The sequence below is a fragment of the Dendrobium catenatum genome, unplaced genomic scaffold (genome assembly GCF_001605985.2).
Source record: "Dendrobium catenatum unplaced genomic scaffold, ASM160598v2 original_scaffold_197822, whole genome shotgun sequence".
Lineage (NCBI taxonomy): Eukaryota > Viridiplantae > Streptophyta > Magnoliopsida > Asparagales > Orchidaceae > Dendrobium > Dendrobium catenatum.
Window position 1 is genome coordinate 1 of NW_021516239.1, and position 22,354 is coordinate 22,354.

The 22,354-nt window shown below is 32.2% G+C and overlaps 1 protein-coding gene across 1 annotated transcript; it reads right to left on the reverse strand.

The window, feature by feature from the left end:
• Nucleotides 1-10,276: 10,276 nt before the first annotated feature.
• Nucleotides 10,277-12,237, reverse strand: LOC110111200 (U-box domain-containing protein 25-like). Its single transcript, XM_020842965.2, has one exon. It carries the CDS (start codon nucleotides 11,664-11,666, stop codon nucleotides 10,470-10,472), a length of 1,197 nt encoding a protein of 398 aa, XP_020698624.1. The 5' UTR covers nucleotides 11,667-12,237; the 3' UTR covers nucleotides 10,277-10,469.
• Between the last annotated feature and the right edge of the window lie 10,117 nt (nucleotides 12,238-22,354).

The window sequence follows — 22,354 nt, forward strand, 5'->3', positions numbered from 1 at the left end:
AGACTGACTCAACCCTAAACCTACGCAATCCTGAACTGACTTCATCTGTTCGTCCGATCTCTTTGATTCCTGAAACGTTAGAAGAATCAAGTAGTCCAAGAAAATCAATAATTAATGTTTGTCAATCATCAAAACATAAGTCATGAAAATAGGTTTGCAACACTCTTCTCCATCATATAATCTGCTTGACTTATGACGACAATTAGTTTGCTCTCTTCAATATCTGACCATCACCCATCACAATCTATTTCTTTATCAATCATAGAGAGACAGAGAGAGAGAAAGACCATGTAAAAGTAAAATTTAAAACTCAAATTTACTAATTATTAATCAAAAAACACATTTTATTTCATTCATAAGCTCAAGTTAGATTTCAATTCCTCTAATAACCATTACTCTGATACCATTTTGCTACACTATAGAATATATACTGAAAGAATTACATCTATCTTTCATTTAAACCATTTAACTAGAGCTTACCAATGAATAGCAAAAAAAATATGATCTCATTTTATTTAGAACTTCATATAGAAAAATTATGCATGTTGTTTAGGGCCTCATATCATAGGATCCTTATCCTTTCCTAAACAAATATAAAACCATATAATGAGTATATAGCCAGCAAGTAACTAAAATCTTACAACTGAAACTAATACAAGATAAAATAGAATAATATGCTAAAAATCATATAAAAAATTATATGGATTAATACCGTTACTGATTATTTATATCAATTTATCCTTCTACAGTTCATCACATCATAATCCATTACATCATCAGTCAAAGTATAAGTAATATTCAACAATACTAGTGCATTAATAATATTAGTATTATAATCAATAATGTTAAATAGTATTATTAATAGTAAACATTAATAGTGTTAGTCAAAATACCATTACAGTATTCATAGAAGTGTCAGTATTAATATTCAAATATTTAATGAGTGTATCTTTAAGGTATCATGCTCTTATACTTATGACTCTCAATCAGTCTCCCCTTAGAACTCCTAATTAATGTACTTCTTATAGCTCCTCTTGAATCACATGAATCAATTATTTTGAGTCTTAGGATTAGAAATTCAGGCTTATTATCAGTGGTATTTGGCCACTTTACTTTTTCTGTAGAATCTGCTTTGTAATATTAAGTGGTACTTGTCATATAGACATTCAATTTGAGTATTTAATTTGATTTATTTATTTAATTAATTGTGTAGTTGAACAACATGTTTTTTTAATCTTTTACTTGCATGACATATTTATTTTGGCCTCGAATCTAATCAGAGGCTCGTGAGGACACGCTTAAAACTATTTACACCTAAACAAAATTAAAATTTTTAAGATAACATAACAATTCTAACGAATTTAAGAAGTAAACCTAGGACCGCCAGGAGTTCTCATATCATATTAATATATTTTCTTTCCTTTTTTAGACACATCCCCGCCTGTGGATTTTTGCAGATTACCTAGCCTATGAGAGTGCAGATCTGTCAAGAGAAATCTGTGTAATTTATGATAAAATCTATTTTTAACATTTTTTAGAAAACTGTTTCATATTTGATTTAAGCAATCAATCGAGTCAACTAGTATGCATCGCATTATAAATTAATTTAAAAAGTGCCTAAAATGTAATTGCATTTATCTTTAAGCATCAATTTACCGAACATAAGTTAAGAGGCCAATTAGGATCTCCTCTAGATGCCAGCCCCGCTTTCCTCAAACTTAACTTAATATAACATCCCTACCACTCTCTTATAAAAGACCGAACTTATGGTTTTAAAGCATTTAGGTAATTTAGCTAGCTCCCTAATCTAGGCCTGGGTAAGTCTAAATCCTGCATTACGTAATTAGCTAGGTTCAAATTACTGATGTTTAATGCTCAATTTATATTTAGTTTCTAAGGCAAGCTCAGACTATAAGACCTCAATCTTTGGGAATCGAATCCCAAATTTTTAATAAAATTGATCATTCAAACTTAATTCTATTTCAATTCAAATTCAAGCCCAACACTTAGGGTTGACTGAGTGCACTTCTGAAATATTTTAAAATCTCAAATGCCTCCAACCCTTCATCCTTTTATTCTAGAAATAAGTGTTTAAATTTGATCCAATCCCGATTGAAAATTTCAAATCCTTACATCCTTTGACATCAAACTTTGAAATCTTAAAAAATACTTTACCATTATTTTAATCAAGAGTATTCATAGGAAACTTTGATTTTCTTATGATATAATTAACTACGAGGGCTTGCGCTCATAGGAGATTTAAAAATTCAGATTAAATTTTTAAAATCAATTTTTAAAACTTTAATTAATTATCTTTGGAAAAATTAAATCTGATGATCATTATCGTCATTTTCAAATAATTAATAATAAGTAATATCTTCTTCCTCTAGAAAGATACATCATTTTATTATCATAATTTTAATTATGAAATTAATGATCATTTATCTAAATTATTACAGATAAACATTTGATCAAATATCATTTTGATCCTCCAGGATCATATATTTTCTTCCCTTGAGTTTGACTATGATAATCATGATAAACTTAAAGTTTTGTAATCTGAACCAATTAGAGAGGGATATGTTAACCTTTCAATGTGATATATTATTCATAATAACGTATTCAATTCCAAAAATAAAATTCTAGAAATTAATTAAACTTTTCCGATCCAAAGAAAATTAAACATTTTCAAACCACTTTTTTAAGTCAAATAATTATGTGGAAAAGTAGGGTATCACATAGAGTTATTATATCATGTATATGATATCATTCAATACTTTATTTAAAATTTAATAAAATAATATTAAATTATTTAGAAATATTAAATCTATAATATATCCAAACATGCTTGGTGAAAGCTTATGAAATTAGGAGATAATGTAATTTTTGTAGGTTTAAGAGAGATAAAATTCATAGAAATTAAAATTATTAACAATAAAAGTATGAGATTAATCACTTAAAATGAATAAAATAAAATTTGTAAAAGAAATGGCTGACAAATATAATCCAAAGATCTTTATCTATCCTATCTTTTTTCCCCTCTTTTTATTTCTTCCTTGCCAAGCAATCAAGTGAGGGAGTTGGTGGGGTGAGGTAAGTATATTTAAAAATATATAAATATTATCATGGCATAGTGTTGCAGCACTCATCAGATCAATTCCAAAGCTCTATACTTTAGAATTTTTATATTTTTCAAAAAAAATTACTTCACATATTTGAGTTTTATATGAGGCCTCATGATTTGGGAGAGGCTATAGAGGTAACCTAGTTAGTGGAGGATTAAAGGCACCTAGAGAAATAGGTGAGAGGTAGTAGATCAGGAGGTTCATACATGATGATCATCAACTTTTTGGTATCTAATGGGTTGACATCGAGTATTCTTAAGGATACCCTAAATGAGAAGACTATATGAGGGAGATCTGGGGGCAACTTTGAAATGCTTACTAAGACAGAGTTGCATGAGAATAGAGTGAAGAAGTTATATTTCAAATGTGATTAGAGGTATACACCGTGAAACATGTATAAGGATTAAACTCTTTTGATTATCACTGTATCTGATGATGAGGAAATTGAAGAGGGAGGTGAGAGTGAGGAAGTGGTGGAGGAAAAAAAAAGAATTGTATTTTGTTATGGAGTAGGGCTCTTTGAACTACTCTAAATTATTTCATGAAAGTGATAAGAGAGATAAAAGACAAATGAGGTAATGGTGTGGATAAATAGTTGGGCTACCCATAATCGTATCTCCAACTAGGTCGTGGGTCAATTAGGGGTAAAGCTGGCGGACACAGATGCTACAGGGTAATGATGGGTATAGAGAATGTGAGTATATGTAGAGGATGATATATGGAGGTGGATTTGACTATACAGGTGATCGAAGTGAGGGAGGACTTCCTTCCATTAGAGTTAGGGAACACTTTTAACAACTCATATTTTGACCCAGGTAAATAATTTTTTGGGAGTCAATATAACTCCAAATCTTAAACTGACTTCTCTATAGCATTGAGATTATAGTGCTTTACTTGCATGAATTTTTTTGTAACTTTTTGGCACATATGAAAATCCTTAAGAAATTGACACCTCTCGGTACAAGTTAGGATTTTGGGACCATTAGATGTCTGTTTTTACAAACTGATTTCACCAATATTATTTAAATAAAATGATTTATTTTATGGATATTTATTAATAATTTTTGAAGTCTTAAAATGATTAATTTAAATTTTATACTAAAGAGCTGATTAAAGATAATATTATATTATGATTTAAACCAAAAATATATAATACCACTAACATGATTTATTTAAAAAGCCTTTTTGTTGTTTCATTTCTTTCCATTTCTCATGCCAAAGAGATGTGAGGAAGATTTAGAGAGAAAATAGATGAGAGAGAAAAAGAAAATCAAGATTTTAAGACAACATAAAGATTTTTGTTAGTTGTCCTAATTGAGAAATTTACTCGTCTCGTTATAAAGAACTTTTACCCTATTTCAACTTTCAAGGATTTAATGTTTTTGATATTTCTTTGATCAAATTTATTTTGGTGTTTTCCTTTACTGATTCACGTGATATTAATTTGGAGATATAATAATATGATTACTATGCTGACAGGAAAAGAGTGACAACTATGTTTACTGAGCCAACTATTTACTAACATTGATATAATACTTAAAAACATCATGATGGCCAGGACTTCTAATTTATTTAGTGTGACCATTAAAAAGAATGTTTTTGAGATATTATTCTTATTATTGGGTAGATTTGTTATTACTACACGAATTTACTATTATTATATTATTTTATTACTCCCATCACTATATTGTTATTATTACCAACTTAATTACTGATATAATGTTAATTATATTATTAATTATTACCTAGGTCATTTTAGTCAAATTGACTATTTGAATCCTAAAAGGCTGCTTGGTCAACCTAGGTTGATCTAGGGCCTGGGTTTTGGTTGAACAAATTTGGTTTGATGATTAGAGTCTGATAGAGGTGGTTTCTTCGGTCAGAGTGGTCTAAATGGTCAAAATAATTATTTAAACCCTTTAGAGGGCTATTGGATCAACCATGGTTGACTTCGTCATCTAGGTTAGGTCCAACAGATTTGAAATGATATTTGGAGACCATTGGGGTTGGTCTCATGATTTGGAATGGTCATTTCAATGAAAATGACCTATTAGGCCCTTAAAGGTTATTTGGGTCAACCCTGATTGAATTGGTCAATTAGGTTAACCTAGGGTATGAATTTGAGTCATATGCACTCTTAATGGTGTTTAGGATACATTGGAGGAGGTTCCAATATTTGATTTGACTGGGCCATGTTGAAGTTCAGAGAAAACTACAAAATTGCCCTTAAGGGGTATTTTGGTCATTTTGACCCCTGGTCAACTAGGGGTCAAAATGGGTCTACCAAAATATAGTTTACTAAACATATCATGATAAAGGGTCTGGATGAGATTAGAGGCTTTGGAGAAGGCTCTAAGGTCAAAATCCATAGGGTAGGTGGTCTAGTGGCATAGGTCATAAATATTTGAAGGTTTTACAATCTTTGGAAATGGATTCAGTTTCTAGGGATAGGGTCTTAGAATGAGGTCAAATTTGGAGGATAGACCCTAGGGACATGCCTGATCAATATGAAATTGATAGATCATGACTTAGAGGTCATTTGACTGGGGTTTAAAATATTTGAAAATTCACTAGAAAAGGCTTTCAGGACATAGCCTTTAGCCTTGGATTTTGATTTGGATTTTTGAGTTTGGCTTGAGTTTTGAATCTGATTGCTTAAGTTTGAAATATCCATATCAATAACAATCAACTGGATGATTACTAGTGATTGGATCTGATTGAAACTTGATCAGAGGCTGGATTAAAGGTTAATTGAAGTTTGGGTTTGAGAACTAGATGAGTTTGAAATCTAGATTGGTTTGAAGTCTGGATTGACTTGAGATCTGGGTTGATTTGAGATTTGGATGGGTTTGAGGTCTGGACTGATCTGGGGTCTACATTGATCTGGGGTCCTTATTGATCTTAGTGACCTCATAAAAAAATGAGGTCAGCAACATAGTAAAGCATTTTCTTTTTTCCTTTTTTTAAGCATAAAAAGGGTTTTCTTATCATGTTCTCCGTAATGCCATCCTAGTCTTACTAGAAATTAGTGTGTTTGATTTCTCTTCTAAATTACCCGACTCTTTTTTTAACAAGAAATTTTTTCCTTAAACACATTAAGATTTGCATGCACATCTTATGAAAGATTGTATAGCTATTTATAATCTAGGGCTTCGTTTGGGACAGTTTTAGACAACTCTTTCTCTCCATCTTTTAAAATATTTTTTTACTAAAGAGCAACTTTAAAAAGCAGTAAAAAAACCATCTAAAATTAAGCCTAAATCATCTTGATCATTAAGGTTGGATCCCTCACTCCGAGCACACTACTAGAAGGTCTTGAATTTTAATTAATTTAAAAAGTTCTCTGATTTTTCTTCTTTTTTTTTTGGTTAAAACCCCCAGCGGGGCCTATGTGTTAATTAAAAAAAAGGATTACAAGGTCCTTAAGAGGAATCTCCATCTCACTACTGCTCCACAAAGCTACAAAATAAAGCAAAATAAAATCTAAAAGCCGGTGGTTCCTTAGCCTAATAGTTACAAAATTACCTAAAAACATACTAGGGCTGCAAGAAGACAGCACCCAAAAAAGTAAGAGCAGAGCAAAAACTTTCAGCACGAGCTTCCTGCCAAAAATGATCACCTCACCGTAGAAGTCCCAGCTAGCAGCAAAATCCCATGGTCCAGGCTGAGCAAAAATCCAATTAACTAACCTACAAAAACACAAAAACTTACAAGCCATAAAAGTTAGATAGTTGTTATGAGCAAACCAAATATTACCATTAAACCAAACCCCACCAGAATAATCCCAATATCACAACTTACACTTCATAATATACTCTGCAATAGTTAACTGGAACAGAAATCTCACACAGATATTTAACCTGTAATAACTAGCACAACGAAACAGAGCATAAGAGCAAAAGTTCTAGGAAACCCGCAAGACCAGCATTCCAAAAGAGACTGCAACCCTTGGCCACAACAACCTCCCAATAGTCAATAATAAGAAATAAAAGAATCTCCAACTAAGACAGAAGATAGCCTTGACCCCCAATTGCCAGCATAGACAGGCCAAAAAACAAAAAACTACTACTCGTGAAGAACCACCACATAGGAAACGTAAACCAGCCCGTAAAAAAAGAAGACAGCCTCAACCCAAGGACCAACTCAGACTAATACACAGGCACCAGAACAAAGAAAACACAACCATTTCAAATGTAAGGTAAACCAGCTTTATCCAGTAAAATCATACCCTTCAAGATCGGGTGTAAATTCTGCATATTTTTCTTTTTAATCATTTCTTTGATCTCCCTTTATATATCTTCTTGTTGCCATTTTTGTTATTGAAATAGTCCCATTTTATATGACCTAATTTTTACAATCAAAATAAATAATTTAAAGTTTTATCTTATAAAATATGTACCTTTTTATTTTTCTTTCTTCATGTCATTGGATTTTTTTCTTGAGAGAATTAATGTTTTTAGTGGTTAACAACCATGTTTAGTGATTCTCTCTCATTGTTATATGTGCACTACGATTAGTTCTTGATTTTTGGATTAAGCTCTTTTACTTGATTTAGGTTTTATTTGGGATAACTTTCATACTGCTTTTTAAAACGATTTTATAATATTAAAATTTCTTTTTTCAAAAAATTTTGTACTAGAATGCTGCCTTAAAAAATAGTAAGAAAGCTATCTCTCAAACTAAACCTTATTTTATTTGTGAATAGTGATCTTATCACCATCTAAAATTCATTAAAAACATGATTCACAAATTAATAAAAAGGAATGACTTTTGGCCTCTTCTTGCTGTTGTGTTCTACTGCTTTATTGGTTGGCCTACCAATGTTATAGTCATCCTCTTGGCATGCAGACCATCTTCTATCTTTCCTTTCTTTTTTATTTAATTTCTCTGTCATGTCTCATTTAGATTGACCGAATCCTTCATGTGGTGAATATGATTTCTCATAGTTATGAAAGTTTTTAAATTTCTCTCCAGTCTCAGTCAGACAGTCCGCTTTAGAAAATTATTGCTAACTTTTCTTCTTGGAGGCAAGTAGAAACGAGGTGCTGTAAACCTCATCCGAGATCAAAAGAAGTAAACGGATTCTTTGTTTATTCAACGATCCATTGTAGAAAATGCATTAGTTATGTGCGATAACGACCTGTACTGAGTCGGCCATATTGGTTTTAAGATTCGAGAGATCCATCTCTAAAAGTCCAGTCAAAGTTCCCATCAATGTGACCGTTTAATCTCTGATGCACTCATCCTAGTTATGCCCCACTCAAAGGAGAGATTACTCTGTGAGGACGTCAAACACAGTTCACTGTTTGGAGACCAATCAAAATGCGTCACGTTAGCGGTACTGAGCCGCGGTGCTGAGCAGTACGGATCCGGGTACAGAGGATTGGGCAACATGGAGCATTCTGATTGGCCTACGGATAATGTTCGGCATCCGTACAAAATAATTTCACCACTCAAAGGGGAACTTGACTTGGCTAGATTCAACAAGAGTAAGAACTTGCCCTAAAAAAGCTCACCCAAAAAAGACTCGACCAAAGAAAAAAAATGCCTCGGATAAATTTGAGTGAGATAGACTCACATCAACAGGCTTCCACCCAAGATAATCGTCTGAGACAAAATTGCCTCTTCAACGCTAACATCTCAGAAGTGCTCACCTCCACCACTAACCTCATCACCAGAAGAAGGAGATATTATTGTGTACGTGCAGAATCTGAATGCATTCGGAGACGAATCCGGATGTGTCACATCACTAGATGCACTGGGCCCCGAAGTGCATCCGGTGACGTGGAATGCGCTGATTGGAATCCGAATGCACGGATTCCACACACAATAATTTCTCTCGAGAAGAAGACGCTCACCTACCCAAACTTAGTTGTAGTGACTATAGCTACTTAGTCAAGACGTTGATCTAGGAGGCACTAGCTGAATGTACTAACCAGAGGCATTCATTGCAATTTAAGCCAAGTCCTAGTTAGTCCACTTATCTATAAGCCAAATATTATATTTTTTTATTACTATTATAGAAATATCCTCTTATTTAACCTTCCTAATTCTATAAATAAATTATTGGGAGGTATTTTTGGGCACTCTCTTTTTTGCGCCACTAGAGTTTATGTAATTGAGCACAAATTATTTTCTTCTTGTTCATCATCATCAGCTTAACTAGTCTTGCTACTAATATGAAGGTATTGCACATGCATAAATTTAATGCAATGAATAAATTTAAATTCAACAATGTTTTTTTTTTATAAAAATTGCAAAACATCCCTCTAAACAAGTGCATAATAATTTATATTTTCAAATATAATGAATAAAAATATTATTGCTTGAGAGTTTTTTCCTTTCCCTTAGAGTTCATTCACTTATACTTATTTTATCAAAATTAATACTATACTCACCATTCAAACAAAAGTTATTATTTAAGGAAAAAATTTTTTTTGATTGTTTTATAATTCCTAATAAAATATTATGTTATTCACACTTCTGATTTATACATTTTTTTTATCAAAAGAAGCTTATTTATGTAATAATTTTTTCCCCTAAGCCTGCATGAATGACTTTTCCATGATCACAGTGAGTGCAATCCACGTGATTAAAAAGAAAAAGAAAGCATTTCACATGGCCTCTCATACACAAAAGATATTTTTTTTTACATTCATAAATGTATGACCTTCCCACATGATCAAGCATAAAGACTGCTCTGATGTTGATGACTCAAGACCTCCAATGAAAATCATTAGAAGATTTTTTTTTTAGAACTGGGTATTCTATCTGGTACTACTAATCTCTCGGCAGAATCTAACGAGGTCATCCACAGACATATCGAGTCCACATTTGCTTTGCCCCACTGAAGAGATGAGATCATAGTAGGGGAGATTCGAACCCGGGATGGAGGTTCCCAACCGTTCTCACCCACCAACCACTCTAAACCTCAATGGATAAAGTTCTTATTAGGCTTTTACTTTTCCAAATTAAGCTGTATGAACCAATCAAATAGTTTATCAATCAATATTCGGCTGGCGTAAAAAATTCCAAAGATTTGGTAGAAAAATGAAAAGTGACAAAAGATAATGGCGTGGTTGTTATGAACAGTGATTTCAGCAAACTCTTTTTGCAGCTTTCTGGACACGACTGTTGAATGTGCTATCTGATTAAATCTGAAAAGTTTTTCTTTTTTGATGAACATAGCTCAATTTTATTGTATGTGCAAAACTAAATTTAATTTATATTGTTCAATGTTAATATCATACGACTATGTAAGCATAAAGTCACGGGGATCAAATTATGTATAGGCCGAATAAGCAGGAAAATTTTACAGCGATGATAATGAAAACCAAGTTAGCTTCACATCTCATTGTTTTCTTCCCAGGAAGATCTCAGCAGCTTGAGAAGGGCTCTGGCTTTTGCCTTTGCCGTCCCGCCGCACTGGCTCTGAAGCAATAGCAAGAGCTGAGTCACAGCTCCGGCCGCCAATGCCTCCTTCCTCGCCCGCGATGAAGCTCGGCAGATAGCCATCAAGGCTCCCACGGCTCGCTCGCTCCCCTCCTCCTTGGAGGACACCCGAAACACCCATTTCACCATTACTCTCACTGCCCCAACGTGAACCCCGGCCTTCCTCCCGTTTTCCTCTCCCATCAAAACCTCCATGGCCGCCAATGCGTTGGAGGCATTCCGTCGAACACCTGTCGATAAATACTCGGCGAGTCCCTCCACAGCTCCTTCTTTAATGGCATCAGATCGGCTGCTTTCGACAGATGTGCAGATGCCGGCCATGGCGGCGGCCGCTGCGTCCGACGCCTGCTCGTTGGTTTTGCTCTGTAAAAGCAACGAGACGAGAACCTGAAGAACAGTCTGGGATTGGCCGAGAAGGCTGCATAATTCCTTCGTTGTTGTCGAAGTGGAAATTGCTTCGATTAGAATGCACAAAAAAGTTTTCATCTTTGAACTTCCATGCTCGAGCAGAACCACAAGTGAAGAAAAGGCGGCGTCTTGTTTCAGAACGTTGAGATAGTTCAAATTATTTGATGGAGAAAGGCGTAGAATGCAGTCCAGAGCGAGCTCAACAAGCTCCAAATTGGCTATTTCTAATGGGCATTGGAAAACTAAATGTACGAGAACTGGGAAGAAATCTAACTGGATCAAAAAAGACTTGCCAACATCTGATTCAGTTGATAAAACTCTGACCTTTCTGAGCCCCTCAAGCTTCGCGGCGAGCGGCGTTTCAGAAGACAGAAGACCGGTTTTCAAAATGGTCAAGGAGATCGGGATGCCTGAACCTTGCTGTGAGTTGCGGTGGTCGGCGACGCCGCGGAGGAGCCACCGGTCGATGTATTGGCGGAGAGTGTGGTTGGGGACGGCGGAGAAGTCTGGGAGCCTCTGCATTGTGACAGGGCAGGTAGAGTTGCCTCCGGCGAGCCATTTCTCGATGCTTGGCCGGTCATACGTTTGGCCTGTACTTAAAGTCACTGGATCCGTGAAGAGATCAAGACTAATCGGGCATCTGAAGAGGAAAGGGATGCTCATTTTGTTCTCTTCATCCATGTTTGATGGTTGCTCATCAGATACAGAGTGCAATGGGAGATGGTTTAATTTCAGTGACTGTACTAAAAACGAGGGAATTGGTGGAGGAGGTTAAAGCTATGAAAATGGCGAGGAGATGATGAAACAGCAGAAGAGCTATTGAGCTTCAAGAGGACTAAACAGAAAGGCGAGGTGAGGAAATGAGAAAACGCAGGAGAGGCCTTTGAAAAGGAGTAGGATTGATAAAGAGTCGAGAAGAAGGAGATTTACTGTTGCAGAGAAAGTAATGGTGGGTAGTCGATCGTTTTTATTTTCTGTTTGGATTGAAGGACTTGTGGAAGAGTGAAGGGACTAAAATCAGAAAACGAAAACTACGAATTTTTCCTGCGGCAAAGGAGTGGAGGACTTCATGCGTCTACTTCAATGCTTTGTGGGAAGAGAATCGATAAGGGTTAGGGATAGGCGAGCAGAGAAGACGATAGGGTTTGTCTTAATCTGTAAATGAATATCTCTCTGAGCATCTTGAGATGAATAATTACACATACTGGAACTAGTCTTTATTGGAAGGTTTGACTGCTTACCAAAGAGTGGAATTTTGATTGGGAGAGAAAGAAGAATCAATAAAGATTTTATCAAAATTACGTGATAATTATCTCATAAATTTTGATGGAGCAGTTGCCTGTTTTAATATTTTAAAGTTTTTATGCAGAGATAAAAAAATAATAATAAAAAAAAATAAAATAAAAAAATAAAACAAAAAATAAAATAAAATAAAAAGTTTTTATGCAGAGATGTATAAAAAGCTGGAATTTCTTCCCAGAAGAATCGTGTAAAGAAGAGAAATTTTAAAAAATGGTCAAAATTTGCATTAGGGTAGGTGACAGCTAATTTAATTTACAAAATTTTAAAAATTATTATTAGAATCATGTAATTAATTTCTCATATAATATTTTTTGCTTATATTTAGTATTTACTAGACAGAATCAACTTAGATGATTTGGTCACTTAAGACTTCAACATCTCAATGAAATGTTAGGAAAATATAGGTATTAGATCTTGTTTATGTTAAGAAAATTAGAGTTAGGCCTAAAAGATTTGGTTAGAAGTTATTAAAAAAAATAAAAACTCAAAATAGTCATCGGCTATTAGCAAATGTTCAATTTAGTCTCAAACTTTCATAATGATCAAATTTAGTCTTCCGACTATTCGAAAATATCTCAATTTGATCTCAAGATTAAAAGTAGTAGTTAAAAATAATATTTAGAGTATTATGATGTATGTAATATTATATTATTTTTTATAGTTTTTGTTTTTTCATATTAAAATTAATATAAAAATCATGATTAAAATACCAGGTAAATAACAATAGTGAATAATTAATAAACGTAGTTAACTTTTATTATGATTTTTATATTTATTTAATGTGATAAATGATAAAATATATCAAAATAATAATATAATCTCGTATATAACCTAATACCTAAAATACCCTCACATTTAATTGTTATAGTTAACTTTAACTGTTACTTTTATTTTTGAGATCAAATTGAGATATTGTCTAATAGTCGAATAATTAAATTGGAGCATTATGAAAGCTAAGATTAAATTGTTATTTACTAATAGTATAAGGACTATTTTATATTTTTACTTTTATTAAAAAAAAATATTTTTTGTTAGATTTAAACTAATCTTTAACTTTTAACAGAACACAATAATTAAAAAAAAAAGATTTATGTAATTGATCCCTCACATATATGTCATAAGTTTTTTATGGCAATTCATAAATTGTTGCTAGTTACATTTCTATCTTTGAAAGTTGCAATATCATACATTGTCTTCACATCTTGTATTAAAAAAAATTCTAGAAGGTTGTGGCGGTTTTAACTGCCACAATTGTCAAGATTTGTAGCATTTTAATCCGCTGCAATTCTTTTGGGAGTTTATTTTCTATGAGCTAATTGTTGTGGTTATCTCCGCTGCACTTATGTAATTTTGTAGCGTTTTACACTGCTGTTATAATTGGAACGTGTTATGTCTACCTAGTAGTCATAGAACCGCCATAGAATGTCTTTGCAGCACATTACAGTCACAGTGGTCATGCAGCGGTTTTGTAACGGCTTTAAGAAAATTTGTAGCGGTGAAAAACGCTGGTAAAGATCTAATTTTATAGTGCAATACCCTTTTTCTCATAATGATAGTAGGATAAATACTTATTCTTGCGAAATCAAGGCCTACGGCAGTATAATAAAGAAGGCTACAGTAGCAAATTAAAAAGGGGGGTGGGGAGAAAAGGGTGGCGATAGATTATGATAGGAAGTAGTGTCTCGAGCCATCAACTTAATATGAATATTGGATCGTGCGTTTGACAATGGCTTTGGCTTACACGTGATGTCTATGAAAGAATCTCTGGATCCTACATATTTTAGGCTACAGTGAACTAATGATGGTGGGTGTAAACTAATTTTGATTAAGTAATATTTTTATTATATTTGATGTAGAGATTCAAAACTTGATTAGAATTGACAAAGTGGTCGTTTTGCCTTTGGAGGAAAAAGTGAAGGCAAAATTATCTTGTTTAAGTAATACTTTTTTTGTGTTCAAATTGAATTTAATCATGAATATATTAGGCTCAACTTTGGACCATTTTGGTTTTGTGTTTAAGGATTCGTACTCCCAATAAGTATAATTTGATCCAACTTTGAGGTGTTCTAGTCTAGATAACGAGCATATATAAGTATGTAATCTATCAAGTAGGTAAGCCAACTCTTGAGCAATTATAAGTAGATGAGGATGGCGAGTTAGAGGGAATCATAATAATTATAAGGAGATTAGAATGTAATACCTGTTGCTATAGAACTTGGTAAGAATTTTGTATAAGTGTTAAATTTGTAATTACGGAGTTTAAAATTTAGTTGGAAAAACTTGAGTGAAGTAAGAAAAAGTTTCTTGGGAGCATTGCGTCGCTTACATCTTCGTTTGGGAGGAGGATTTTGTGGAGCGTTTTGGCATTAGAATGGAGTGCTATGCCACTAAGCTCTCTATTCGGGTGCATCTTAAATATTCTGACATAGTGCTACAGTATTGTATGCTAGAATGAAATGAATTATATATATATATATCCATTTTTCTCATCCCTCTCACCCCTCGGCATGTTGGAGAAGGAAGGAGAAGAGGAGGAGGAGAGAGAAAAGAGAAAAGAGAAAAGGAAAGTCAAAGATCTCGAATCCAGATTCGTCCATTTGGAATGTTAAAAAGAATTGTTCTTCTCGAGATAGGCTCCCAATATACTATTTATGGTTTCAATTCTGATATTTGTACAAAAAAGTTATGAAATAAAGTATGATTTATATAAGTTGTAGAAACTTTCACAATGTAATTTCTGGTATATTGTAAAATGCTCCATTATGGTCAAATCGATAGTAAGAAATCAAATTTTCACTAATCAGTTTTCTCTATACAATTATTGAATATTTATGTTCAAAATGAAATATCTCTTATTTCTTACCGTTCATTAAAAGTCTTAATAAATGTTTTACATACCCTATGTGAATAAATCTCTAAATGATAAATATTAAGTTTATGTGCAAATTAGATATGTGTCAGCTCTAAATGTCATACATACATATATATATATATATATATATATATATATATATATTCATACTCATGTTCAATGTAATGTACACATGTTAAATCTATTAATCTCTACATGTGTGCATTCATGTTTATATAGCAAAAGTTTTGAAGTAGATGTTAAAATGCACCACAAATTCTATTACACGGATCTGACCTTTGGTTTTGTTTTGCTTATATATCTAGTCCCATCTATCATGTAAATATATGTGAGGTTATTTTTCACCACATTTGATTTATATAAGTGTGGGAGTTTCAAGAGAGTTATAAGTGGAAGTAGAGTTATAAGAGGAATCAGGTTAGGTCTCCGCCATCAATGATAAGCATTTAGGTTGACCTTGGTAGAAATTAATGAAAATGAGTTATAAGCAAACATCAGGACATATGCATATCATAATTTATATGGTGCAAAATTTGTTAAATGAAATAAGTTTAATTATAAATCATATTCTATTAATAAGTATACTCTGATGCTTCTGTGAAAATATAAATTATGTTCAAATAACAAGTGCACTTTCACATCCAAGTGAGACTACAAGTGATAGTATCTGTTAACGTTTATAATGTTCATATTCAAGTAACAAGTTATGAAAGTTATTTTTTATGTGCATTCAAGTTATGAGAGATTTAGATTTAAATTTAACTCTTTTATTTGGTAACACTTTGTGACCAAGAATATTATTATCATGCAATTATAATACCAATCTGGCACCATTTGTTGACAACATTAACACCAAAGTTAGCATAATCACCATGAAACTTATATCTTTGATGTGATAATTATTATAATTTATAGTTGTCTAGTAGGAAATCATAACTCACCTATTATGTTATTGTGGATATCAAAGGAGATGGGTTAGGGGGATAATTTGATATTTTGATTGCAAGAGATCCTTTGAGTTTCAACCTAAAGATATGAGAGTTTTTATTTTAGAGACGCTGATAGATTTATTAAGAGAGAGAGAGAGAGAGAGAGAGAGAGAGAGAGAGGATTTGGGATAGCATATTTTTTCTTCTTTTATGACATTTGCAAGAGGATGTACCTTGGTGTATGCTTTTTGTGATGATATTCATCTTGTTGATAAGACTAGAGAGGGAGTTGAAGGTAAACATGAATTATGGAGGTCAACCTTATAATCTAAAGATTTTCACTTGAGTAGATCTAAAACATAATATATGGAGTGTAATTTTAGTAGTAATAGACCTAGTGAGGGGATTATAACTTTGGGCGATCAAGTCATTAATAAGAGTACATGTTTTAGATATCTTGGATCTATTATTCAAAGTGATGGTGAAATAGATAGGGATATTATTAGCAGAATTCAAGTTGGATGGTTGAAGTGGAGGAATGCATCAGGCTTGTTGTGTGATAGAAAAGTATCGCTAAAACTTAAGGGAAAATTCTATAAGATGGTCGTAAGGCCTGCAATGTTTTATGGTGTCGAATGTTGGGCATTAAAAGAGAAGCATAATACTAAGTTAAGTGTGGCAGAGATGAGGATGCTCAGATGGATGAGTGGCTTTACCCTTAGAGATAGGATACGAAATGAGCATATACGTGAAAAGGTTGGAGTAGCTCTAGTAGAAGATAAGATTAGAGAGAGCCACTTTAGATGGTTTGGTCACATAAAATGGCGACCTTCTGATGACCTGGTTAAGAAAGTAGAGGTTTTAGATTTGACTTATGTTAAGAAAGGTAGAGGCATACCTAAAAAAACTTGGTTAGAAAATATTAGAAATGGTCTTTCTTTATTAGATTTAAACAAGAATTTAACTTTTAATAGGACACAATGGAGAAAGGATTCGTGTAGCCAATCCCACGTAGTAGGATAAAGGCTTGATGTTGTTGTTGTTGTTGTTGTATGATTTTCTAATCTTCTATTAATGTCATTTGCTACTTGTTCTATTATAGAGTTAAGATTAAAAATATTGACTTCCACTTAAGGTGTCTCTAAGTGTTAAATATGTAATTGAATTTGTAGGATGCTTTGAATTGATCATGATAAAACATTTTGATCATGAAAATAAAATTGGTCTCATTTGGTGTACCTTGATCCAAATGGGCATAATACTCTAAAAAGTTTATGACCAATGATTATTAAACTATTAATAGGATAAATGTAGGTTATTAGGAGCCCTTGGATTCTAATGAGACCTATGGGTAGAACAATTGTACTCAATTAACCCAGCTTGATCCATATGGACTAAATTGGGTTAAAAAAGCTAAAATATTCTTAAACATCAAATTAGTATAATATAGAAGAAATTGTGGCTTTTGTGGATATTTTAAACATGGTCCAAGGTTAATTAACTTAGTTTGACCATTAGTTTGATTAAAAATTATCAAACAAATTAAGTTTGCCATTAAGGAATATGAACTTTCTAAGGAGATATAGGTCATCCAATTAACCAATTTAGTGTAAATCCTTGACAGTGATTTGATATAAGAATGTTAGTGATAGAAACCTATTTTAGCTCAATTAAATTTGACCACTTAAAGAAGGTTAATTAATTAAAATAGCCTAACATATTGATAAGAGGAAAATTATTAAGTCCAAATTACATATATTATGATATTTGCACTTTTAAACCTTATATTTTATGAAGGAAATAGTTTAAAAATTATACAAATTAAACCAGCAATGTAGCATCATAGAGTTAACTCCCCAACACTATATCTTGCAGCAACAACCACCACTTAAGTGTTGCAGTGAAGATGCCTTAAAAAAATTGATGCAGAGATCAAAACTAAGGAATTATCCAGGAAGTACCATAGAGTCAGATCAAGCACAATAATTCCAAATTGCAATTGCTACAGTGGAAGGCAAATAGACTTGTGAACCGATAAGAAAAATGGTGAACCAATGTGTTGGCCCCAATAGTGCCGCAATACAATCAAGCCAGCATCGCGATGCCAGTTCAATTATTTTGTAATACTATAAATCATAGGCTTAGTGTTCATATTGAATTCTCTTCCATAGCAGGCTTATTGTCCAAGTGGCTTAATTTAGCCAAATAGGTCAAACTACACATATGAAACCCAATTAGGATTAATCTAATTTAACCTCATCCAAATAACCAAATTAAATGGAATTAATTTTGCTTTGAAAAGCTAAAAGGATGTAGTAATATCTATAGTTTATTTTAACTTAGTTAAAAGCACCTAACCCGAGGTTAATTATGGGTAAAACATTAAAAAAGGAACTAGCAAACATACAGATGTCCAATAGGAATTCTCTATTTTGATTAAAAAAAATATATATTTAGAGTATATATAGTTTTAAAAAATATTTAATTATCTTTGGGAAAAATTAATTTTTGAATTTTTGTTTTGAAATCGAACACAACATTAGGAACGATATATCATCTTAAACAGAGAGAATATCATTCACTAATTGGTTTGAATTTCAAAGCTTTAACGTTATCCAAATTATCGTTCAATCTTAAAGTGATTTTTTTATTCCCTTCCCAGCCAATTGATCAAGGTAGGTTCTAACTAGAGGAGAGTTAAGGTGATGGGAAAGTTTTGGATGAGCGCATCCAAATAGCTATAAGATCATTCAACTTGTGATGCCCTAGGATATAATTGAAGCAACCCCTAAATCTATACTTAAATAACTCAACCATTAATTAGAGAGAACTAAAGCTACTAAAATCTAAATAATAGAGTAGTAAACATATTTTATTTCATCAAAATATATATACATTAACCCATATCACAAATTTTATTTCATTTCATCAAAATATAATTACACTAATCAAGTTAACTTTCCAATTATCTATATATCAAGTAAATAAAGACTATATTACGAGATTAATACCTTAAATACTAAGACTTAGAAGCACTTGCCTCTACACTTTTCTACTCTATGGGCCATTTCCATTTCCTGAAATATTTAAAGAAATATAATGTGCACAACTAGCCCAATAGACTTCCCTTACCCATCATATGTTTCAATATTCAATTCAAAATACTAAATAATTATTTAATGAAATCATAATAACTTAAATGAAATACTAATATAACATAATTTCTAGAGTTCAGTGTACACCTGTACTCAAAATCCTTGCTTATACTTTTATTACCATTTTCACATAGGTTTTCAATACTTCACAAATCACATATTATTAGAAGATCACTTATTTTCATAACATTCGATTTAGAAACTCAATTGTGCTTAATTCATTAAAATATTAACACATGTGATTCAATGAATATAATGCACTTGTTTTGATGTTTAATTATAACTCCACCTCCACGTATGCTTATAATTAACCTCTGACACCTGTATGTAGCAAGTAGGGATAAAATTAGAACACAAAGATGCCACATAGCCTCCCACACTTGCTTTTAGTATGCCACATAGCCTCCCACACTTGCCTAAATTCCTCCCACGTCCATAATTGGCATAGCACTTTTATATATCATAACATATCTAGTGCCATATTATGCATAGTGCAAATATAATACAACAATAATTAAATAAGAAATTCAATACAATATTCAAAAAATGCATGAATTGCTAGTAAAAAATCCATATTACATGTGTAACAATGAATTCACTGAACTTTACTTGTTTAACTTCCAATTTCAGAGGAGCATCCACATGAATATTTTAAGACTTTCACATTTCTAATATAATTGCCAAAAAAACCCAAATTTAATTATATACTAAGAAAATTCACATAGAGAAAACTAGTTAGAGAAACTTTGATTTCATATAGCTAAAATGCTCAGAATAAAGGAAATAAAAGCATATTAAAAGTTATGCGGTAAAAATTTTATAAAAATCAAGAAAATCACATTTTTTATTACTATTTTTTTTGTAAACTTACAAGAATTAAAATTAGATATAGGGGTTCATAAATCACTAAAAGTGAAATTAGGGATAGGGGTTCAAAGTCTACCTTATAAACCATAATATCCTAAACAAACTCGATGGACGAAACTCAAACTTTGGTCGCTAAATCTTCTCCTTTATCTTCTTTTTCTCTCTCATCTTTTTCCCTTCTTTCTCCTCTTCTCTTCTATGGTAAGATGGGTGGGTGAGAGTTTTCTCAAATGGATTTAAATATCTTAATTATATAAAAATCACTAATTTGATCCATCATCGCTATATTTGATCCTTAGCGCAACAACATTGAGCTGAATCTTCTAGATTCCCCTAGTATCAATATAGGAAAATCAATTATTACCGGCGACATTTTTTCACAAAAAATGGCCATTTTTCCGCTGTTTTGTAAATTTCAGGAGGCTTTCTGACGGCAAATTTTTCGTCGGTAAAACACGCGTAGGAAAAATATTTTCGGGGGCAAATATTTTTGGCAATTTTTTGACGGAAAAAGGACGCCGGAAAATATCTAAAATTTAATTTAAAAAAAACTAAACGACAGCCCAGCCACCCCCGCCCTTTCCGACTGCCTACCAGGCAGCCTGCTCGTGCTACCTGACCAGCCCGAGCTGAGCTGTCCACTGCCCGCTACCCTCCCGAGCTCCCGCCCTGCCCACGTAACCCGCTTGCTGCCCGGTTGCGCGCCCTGCCCGGGATTCGAATAGAGTCCACTCATTTTTGCCAAGTCCAAACCATTTTGTTGAGAGGTAAAATGTGTTAAAATTCTTATTGTCAATTATTTAAACTATATCATACCAAAATTATAATTAAAAATTAACAAAAATAAAATATTAAAATAATAATTAATTAAATATGTTATTATATTAATAATTAATTAGACTAAGTTATTAAATTAATAATTAATTAAAATAAATTAAATCAATCAATGAAAATTGAAATCCCTATACAAACACCTAGAATTAAAAAAATAATTAAAAATTAAGAAAAAATATTAATTAATTAAAATAAATAATAAAAATAATAAAAATTTTAAAATAATTTTAAACTTTTATAATCATCCCTAAGAGTCATCAGTGAGAGGTTTGGAGTTAATTTGGAACAAAAAAATCCTCTCTAATTAAATAATTCATTAAAAGGGATAAACTTTAAAAAAAATTATAACTAAATAAAAAAACTCCAAATGACTCAAACATAATAACATTAGACTGAACTCTGGGTCTAGTATTTTAAAAAAAATAAGAAACTTCAAAATTTTAAGGTAAAATAAAAAGTCAAAATTTATCCAAACTTAATTAACTAAACAATTCAACAAATATGAAATATTTAATAAGTTATAAAAATTTCAATAATTCATTAACTCAATGAACTAGATTAGATGAATTATAATCATACTTCGTACTCTATTAATAAAGTTTTTAGACTAGACTACATCGATCTGTAGGGTTACATGTCCTAGGGAGGCCTTAGTCCTCATGCCCATTATGAAAGCTCCACGAATGAGTTAATGAAATGTAAATGTTAAATTATAAACATTAAAACTCATTAATAGTCAAACATCAATATTATTCCATCCATCAATGAAGTATTTAGGCTCGATTATCTCTAGCTCTGGGGCAATGTGTCCTAAGGAGGCCTTAGTCCCCTCATGTCCGTTATGACAACACCATGAATGAATTGATGGAATATAGTTGCTAAAATATAAAACTTAAATCATTAATCAATAAACTACATTAATTAAAATTTTCCAACTCATAATAAAACTTAAATAAATAAGTAATTACTGGGTAATTCATCTTATCAGGCTATTAAATTAGCCCCAAGGAGAGTGAATAAATCTCATATCCATGGTGTAAAGAAAGACAATTATTAAATAACCCTTTAAATTAGTAATAAAATATTTAATCTTTGAAGTGCTCATACACCTTGCTTAACTTCTTTCACGGTGACAATTGTGTATTAGATTGAAAGCAATAAATGGTTAGTTAAAATATCTTAATCAACCAATCGATAATCAACTTTAAAGATTAAAATAAACTCTAAATAAATCTCAAAAGATCATAACACTAAAACTTAAACTCAAACTAATACTCCACTAGCTTTCAATAAACCAAATTCAACCCTAAAATTTTTAAATAATAACAAATTTAGGACATATTCAAGCCACATAGCCTATTACACACATTGTAGATGGCTTGTTAAGACAACCAACTCTTATTTTAGGTT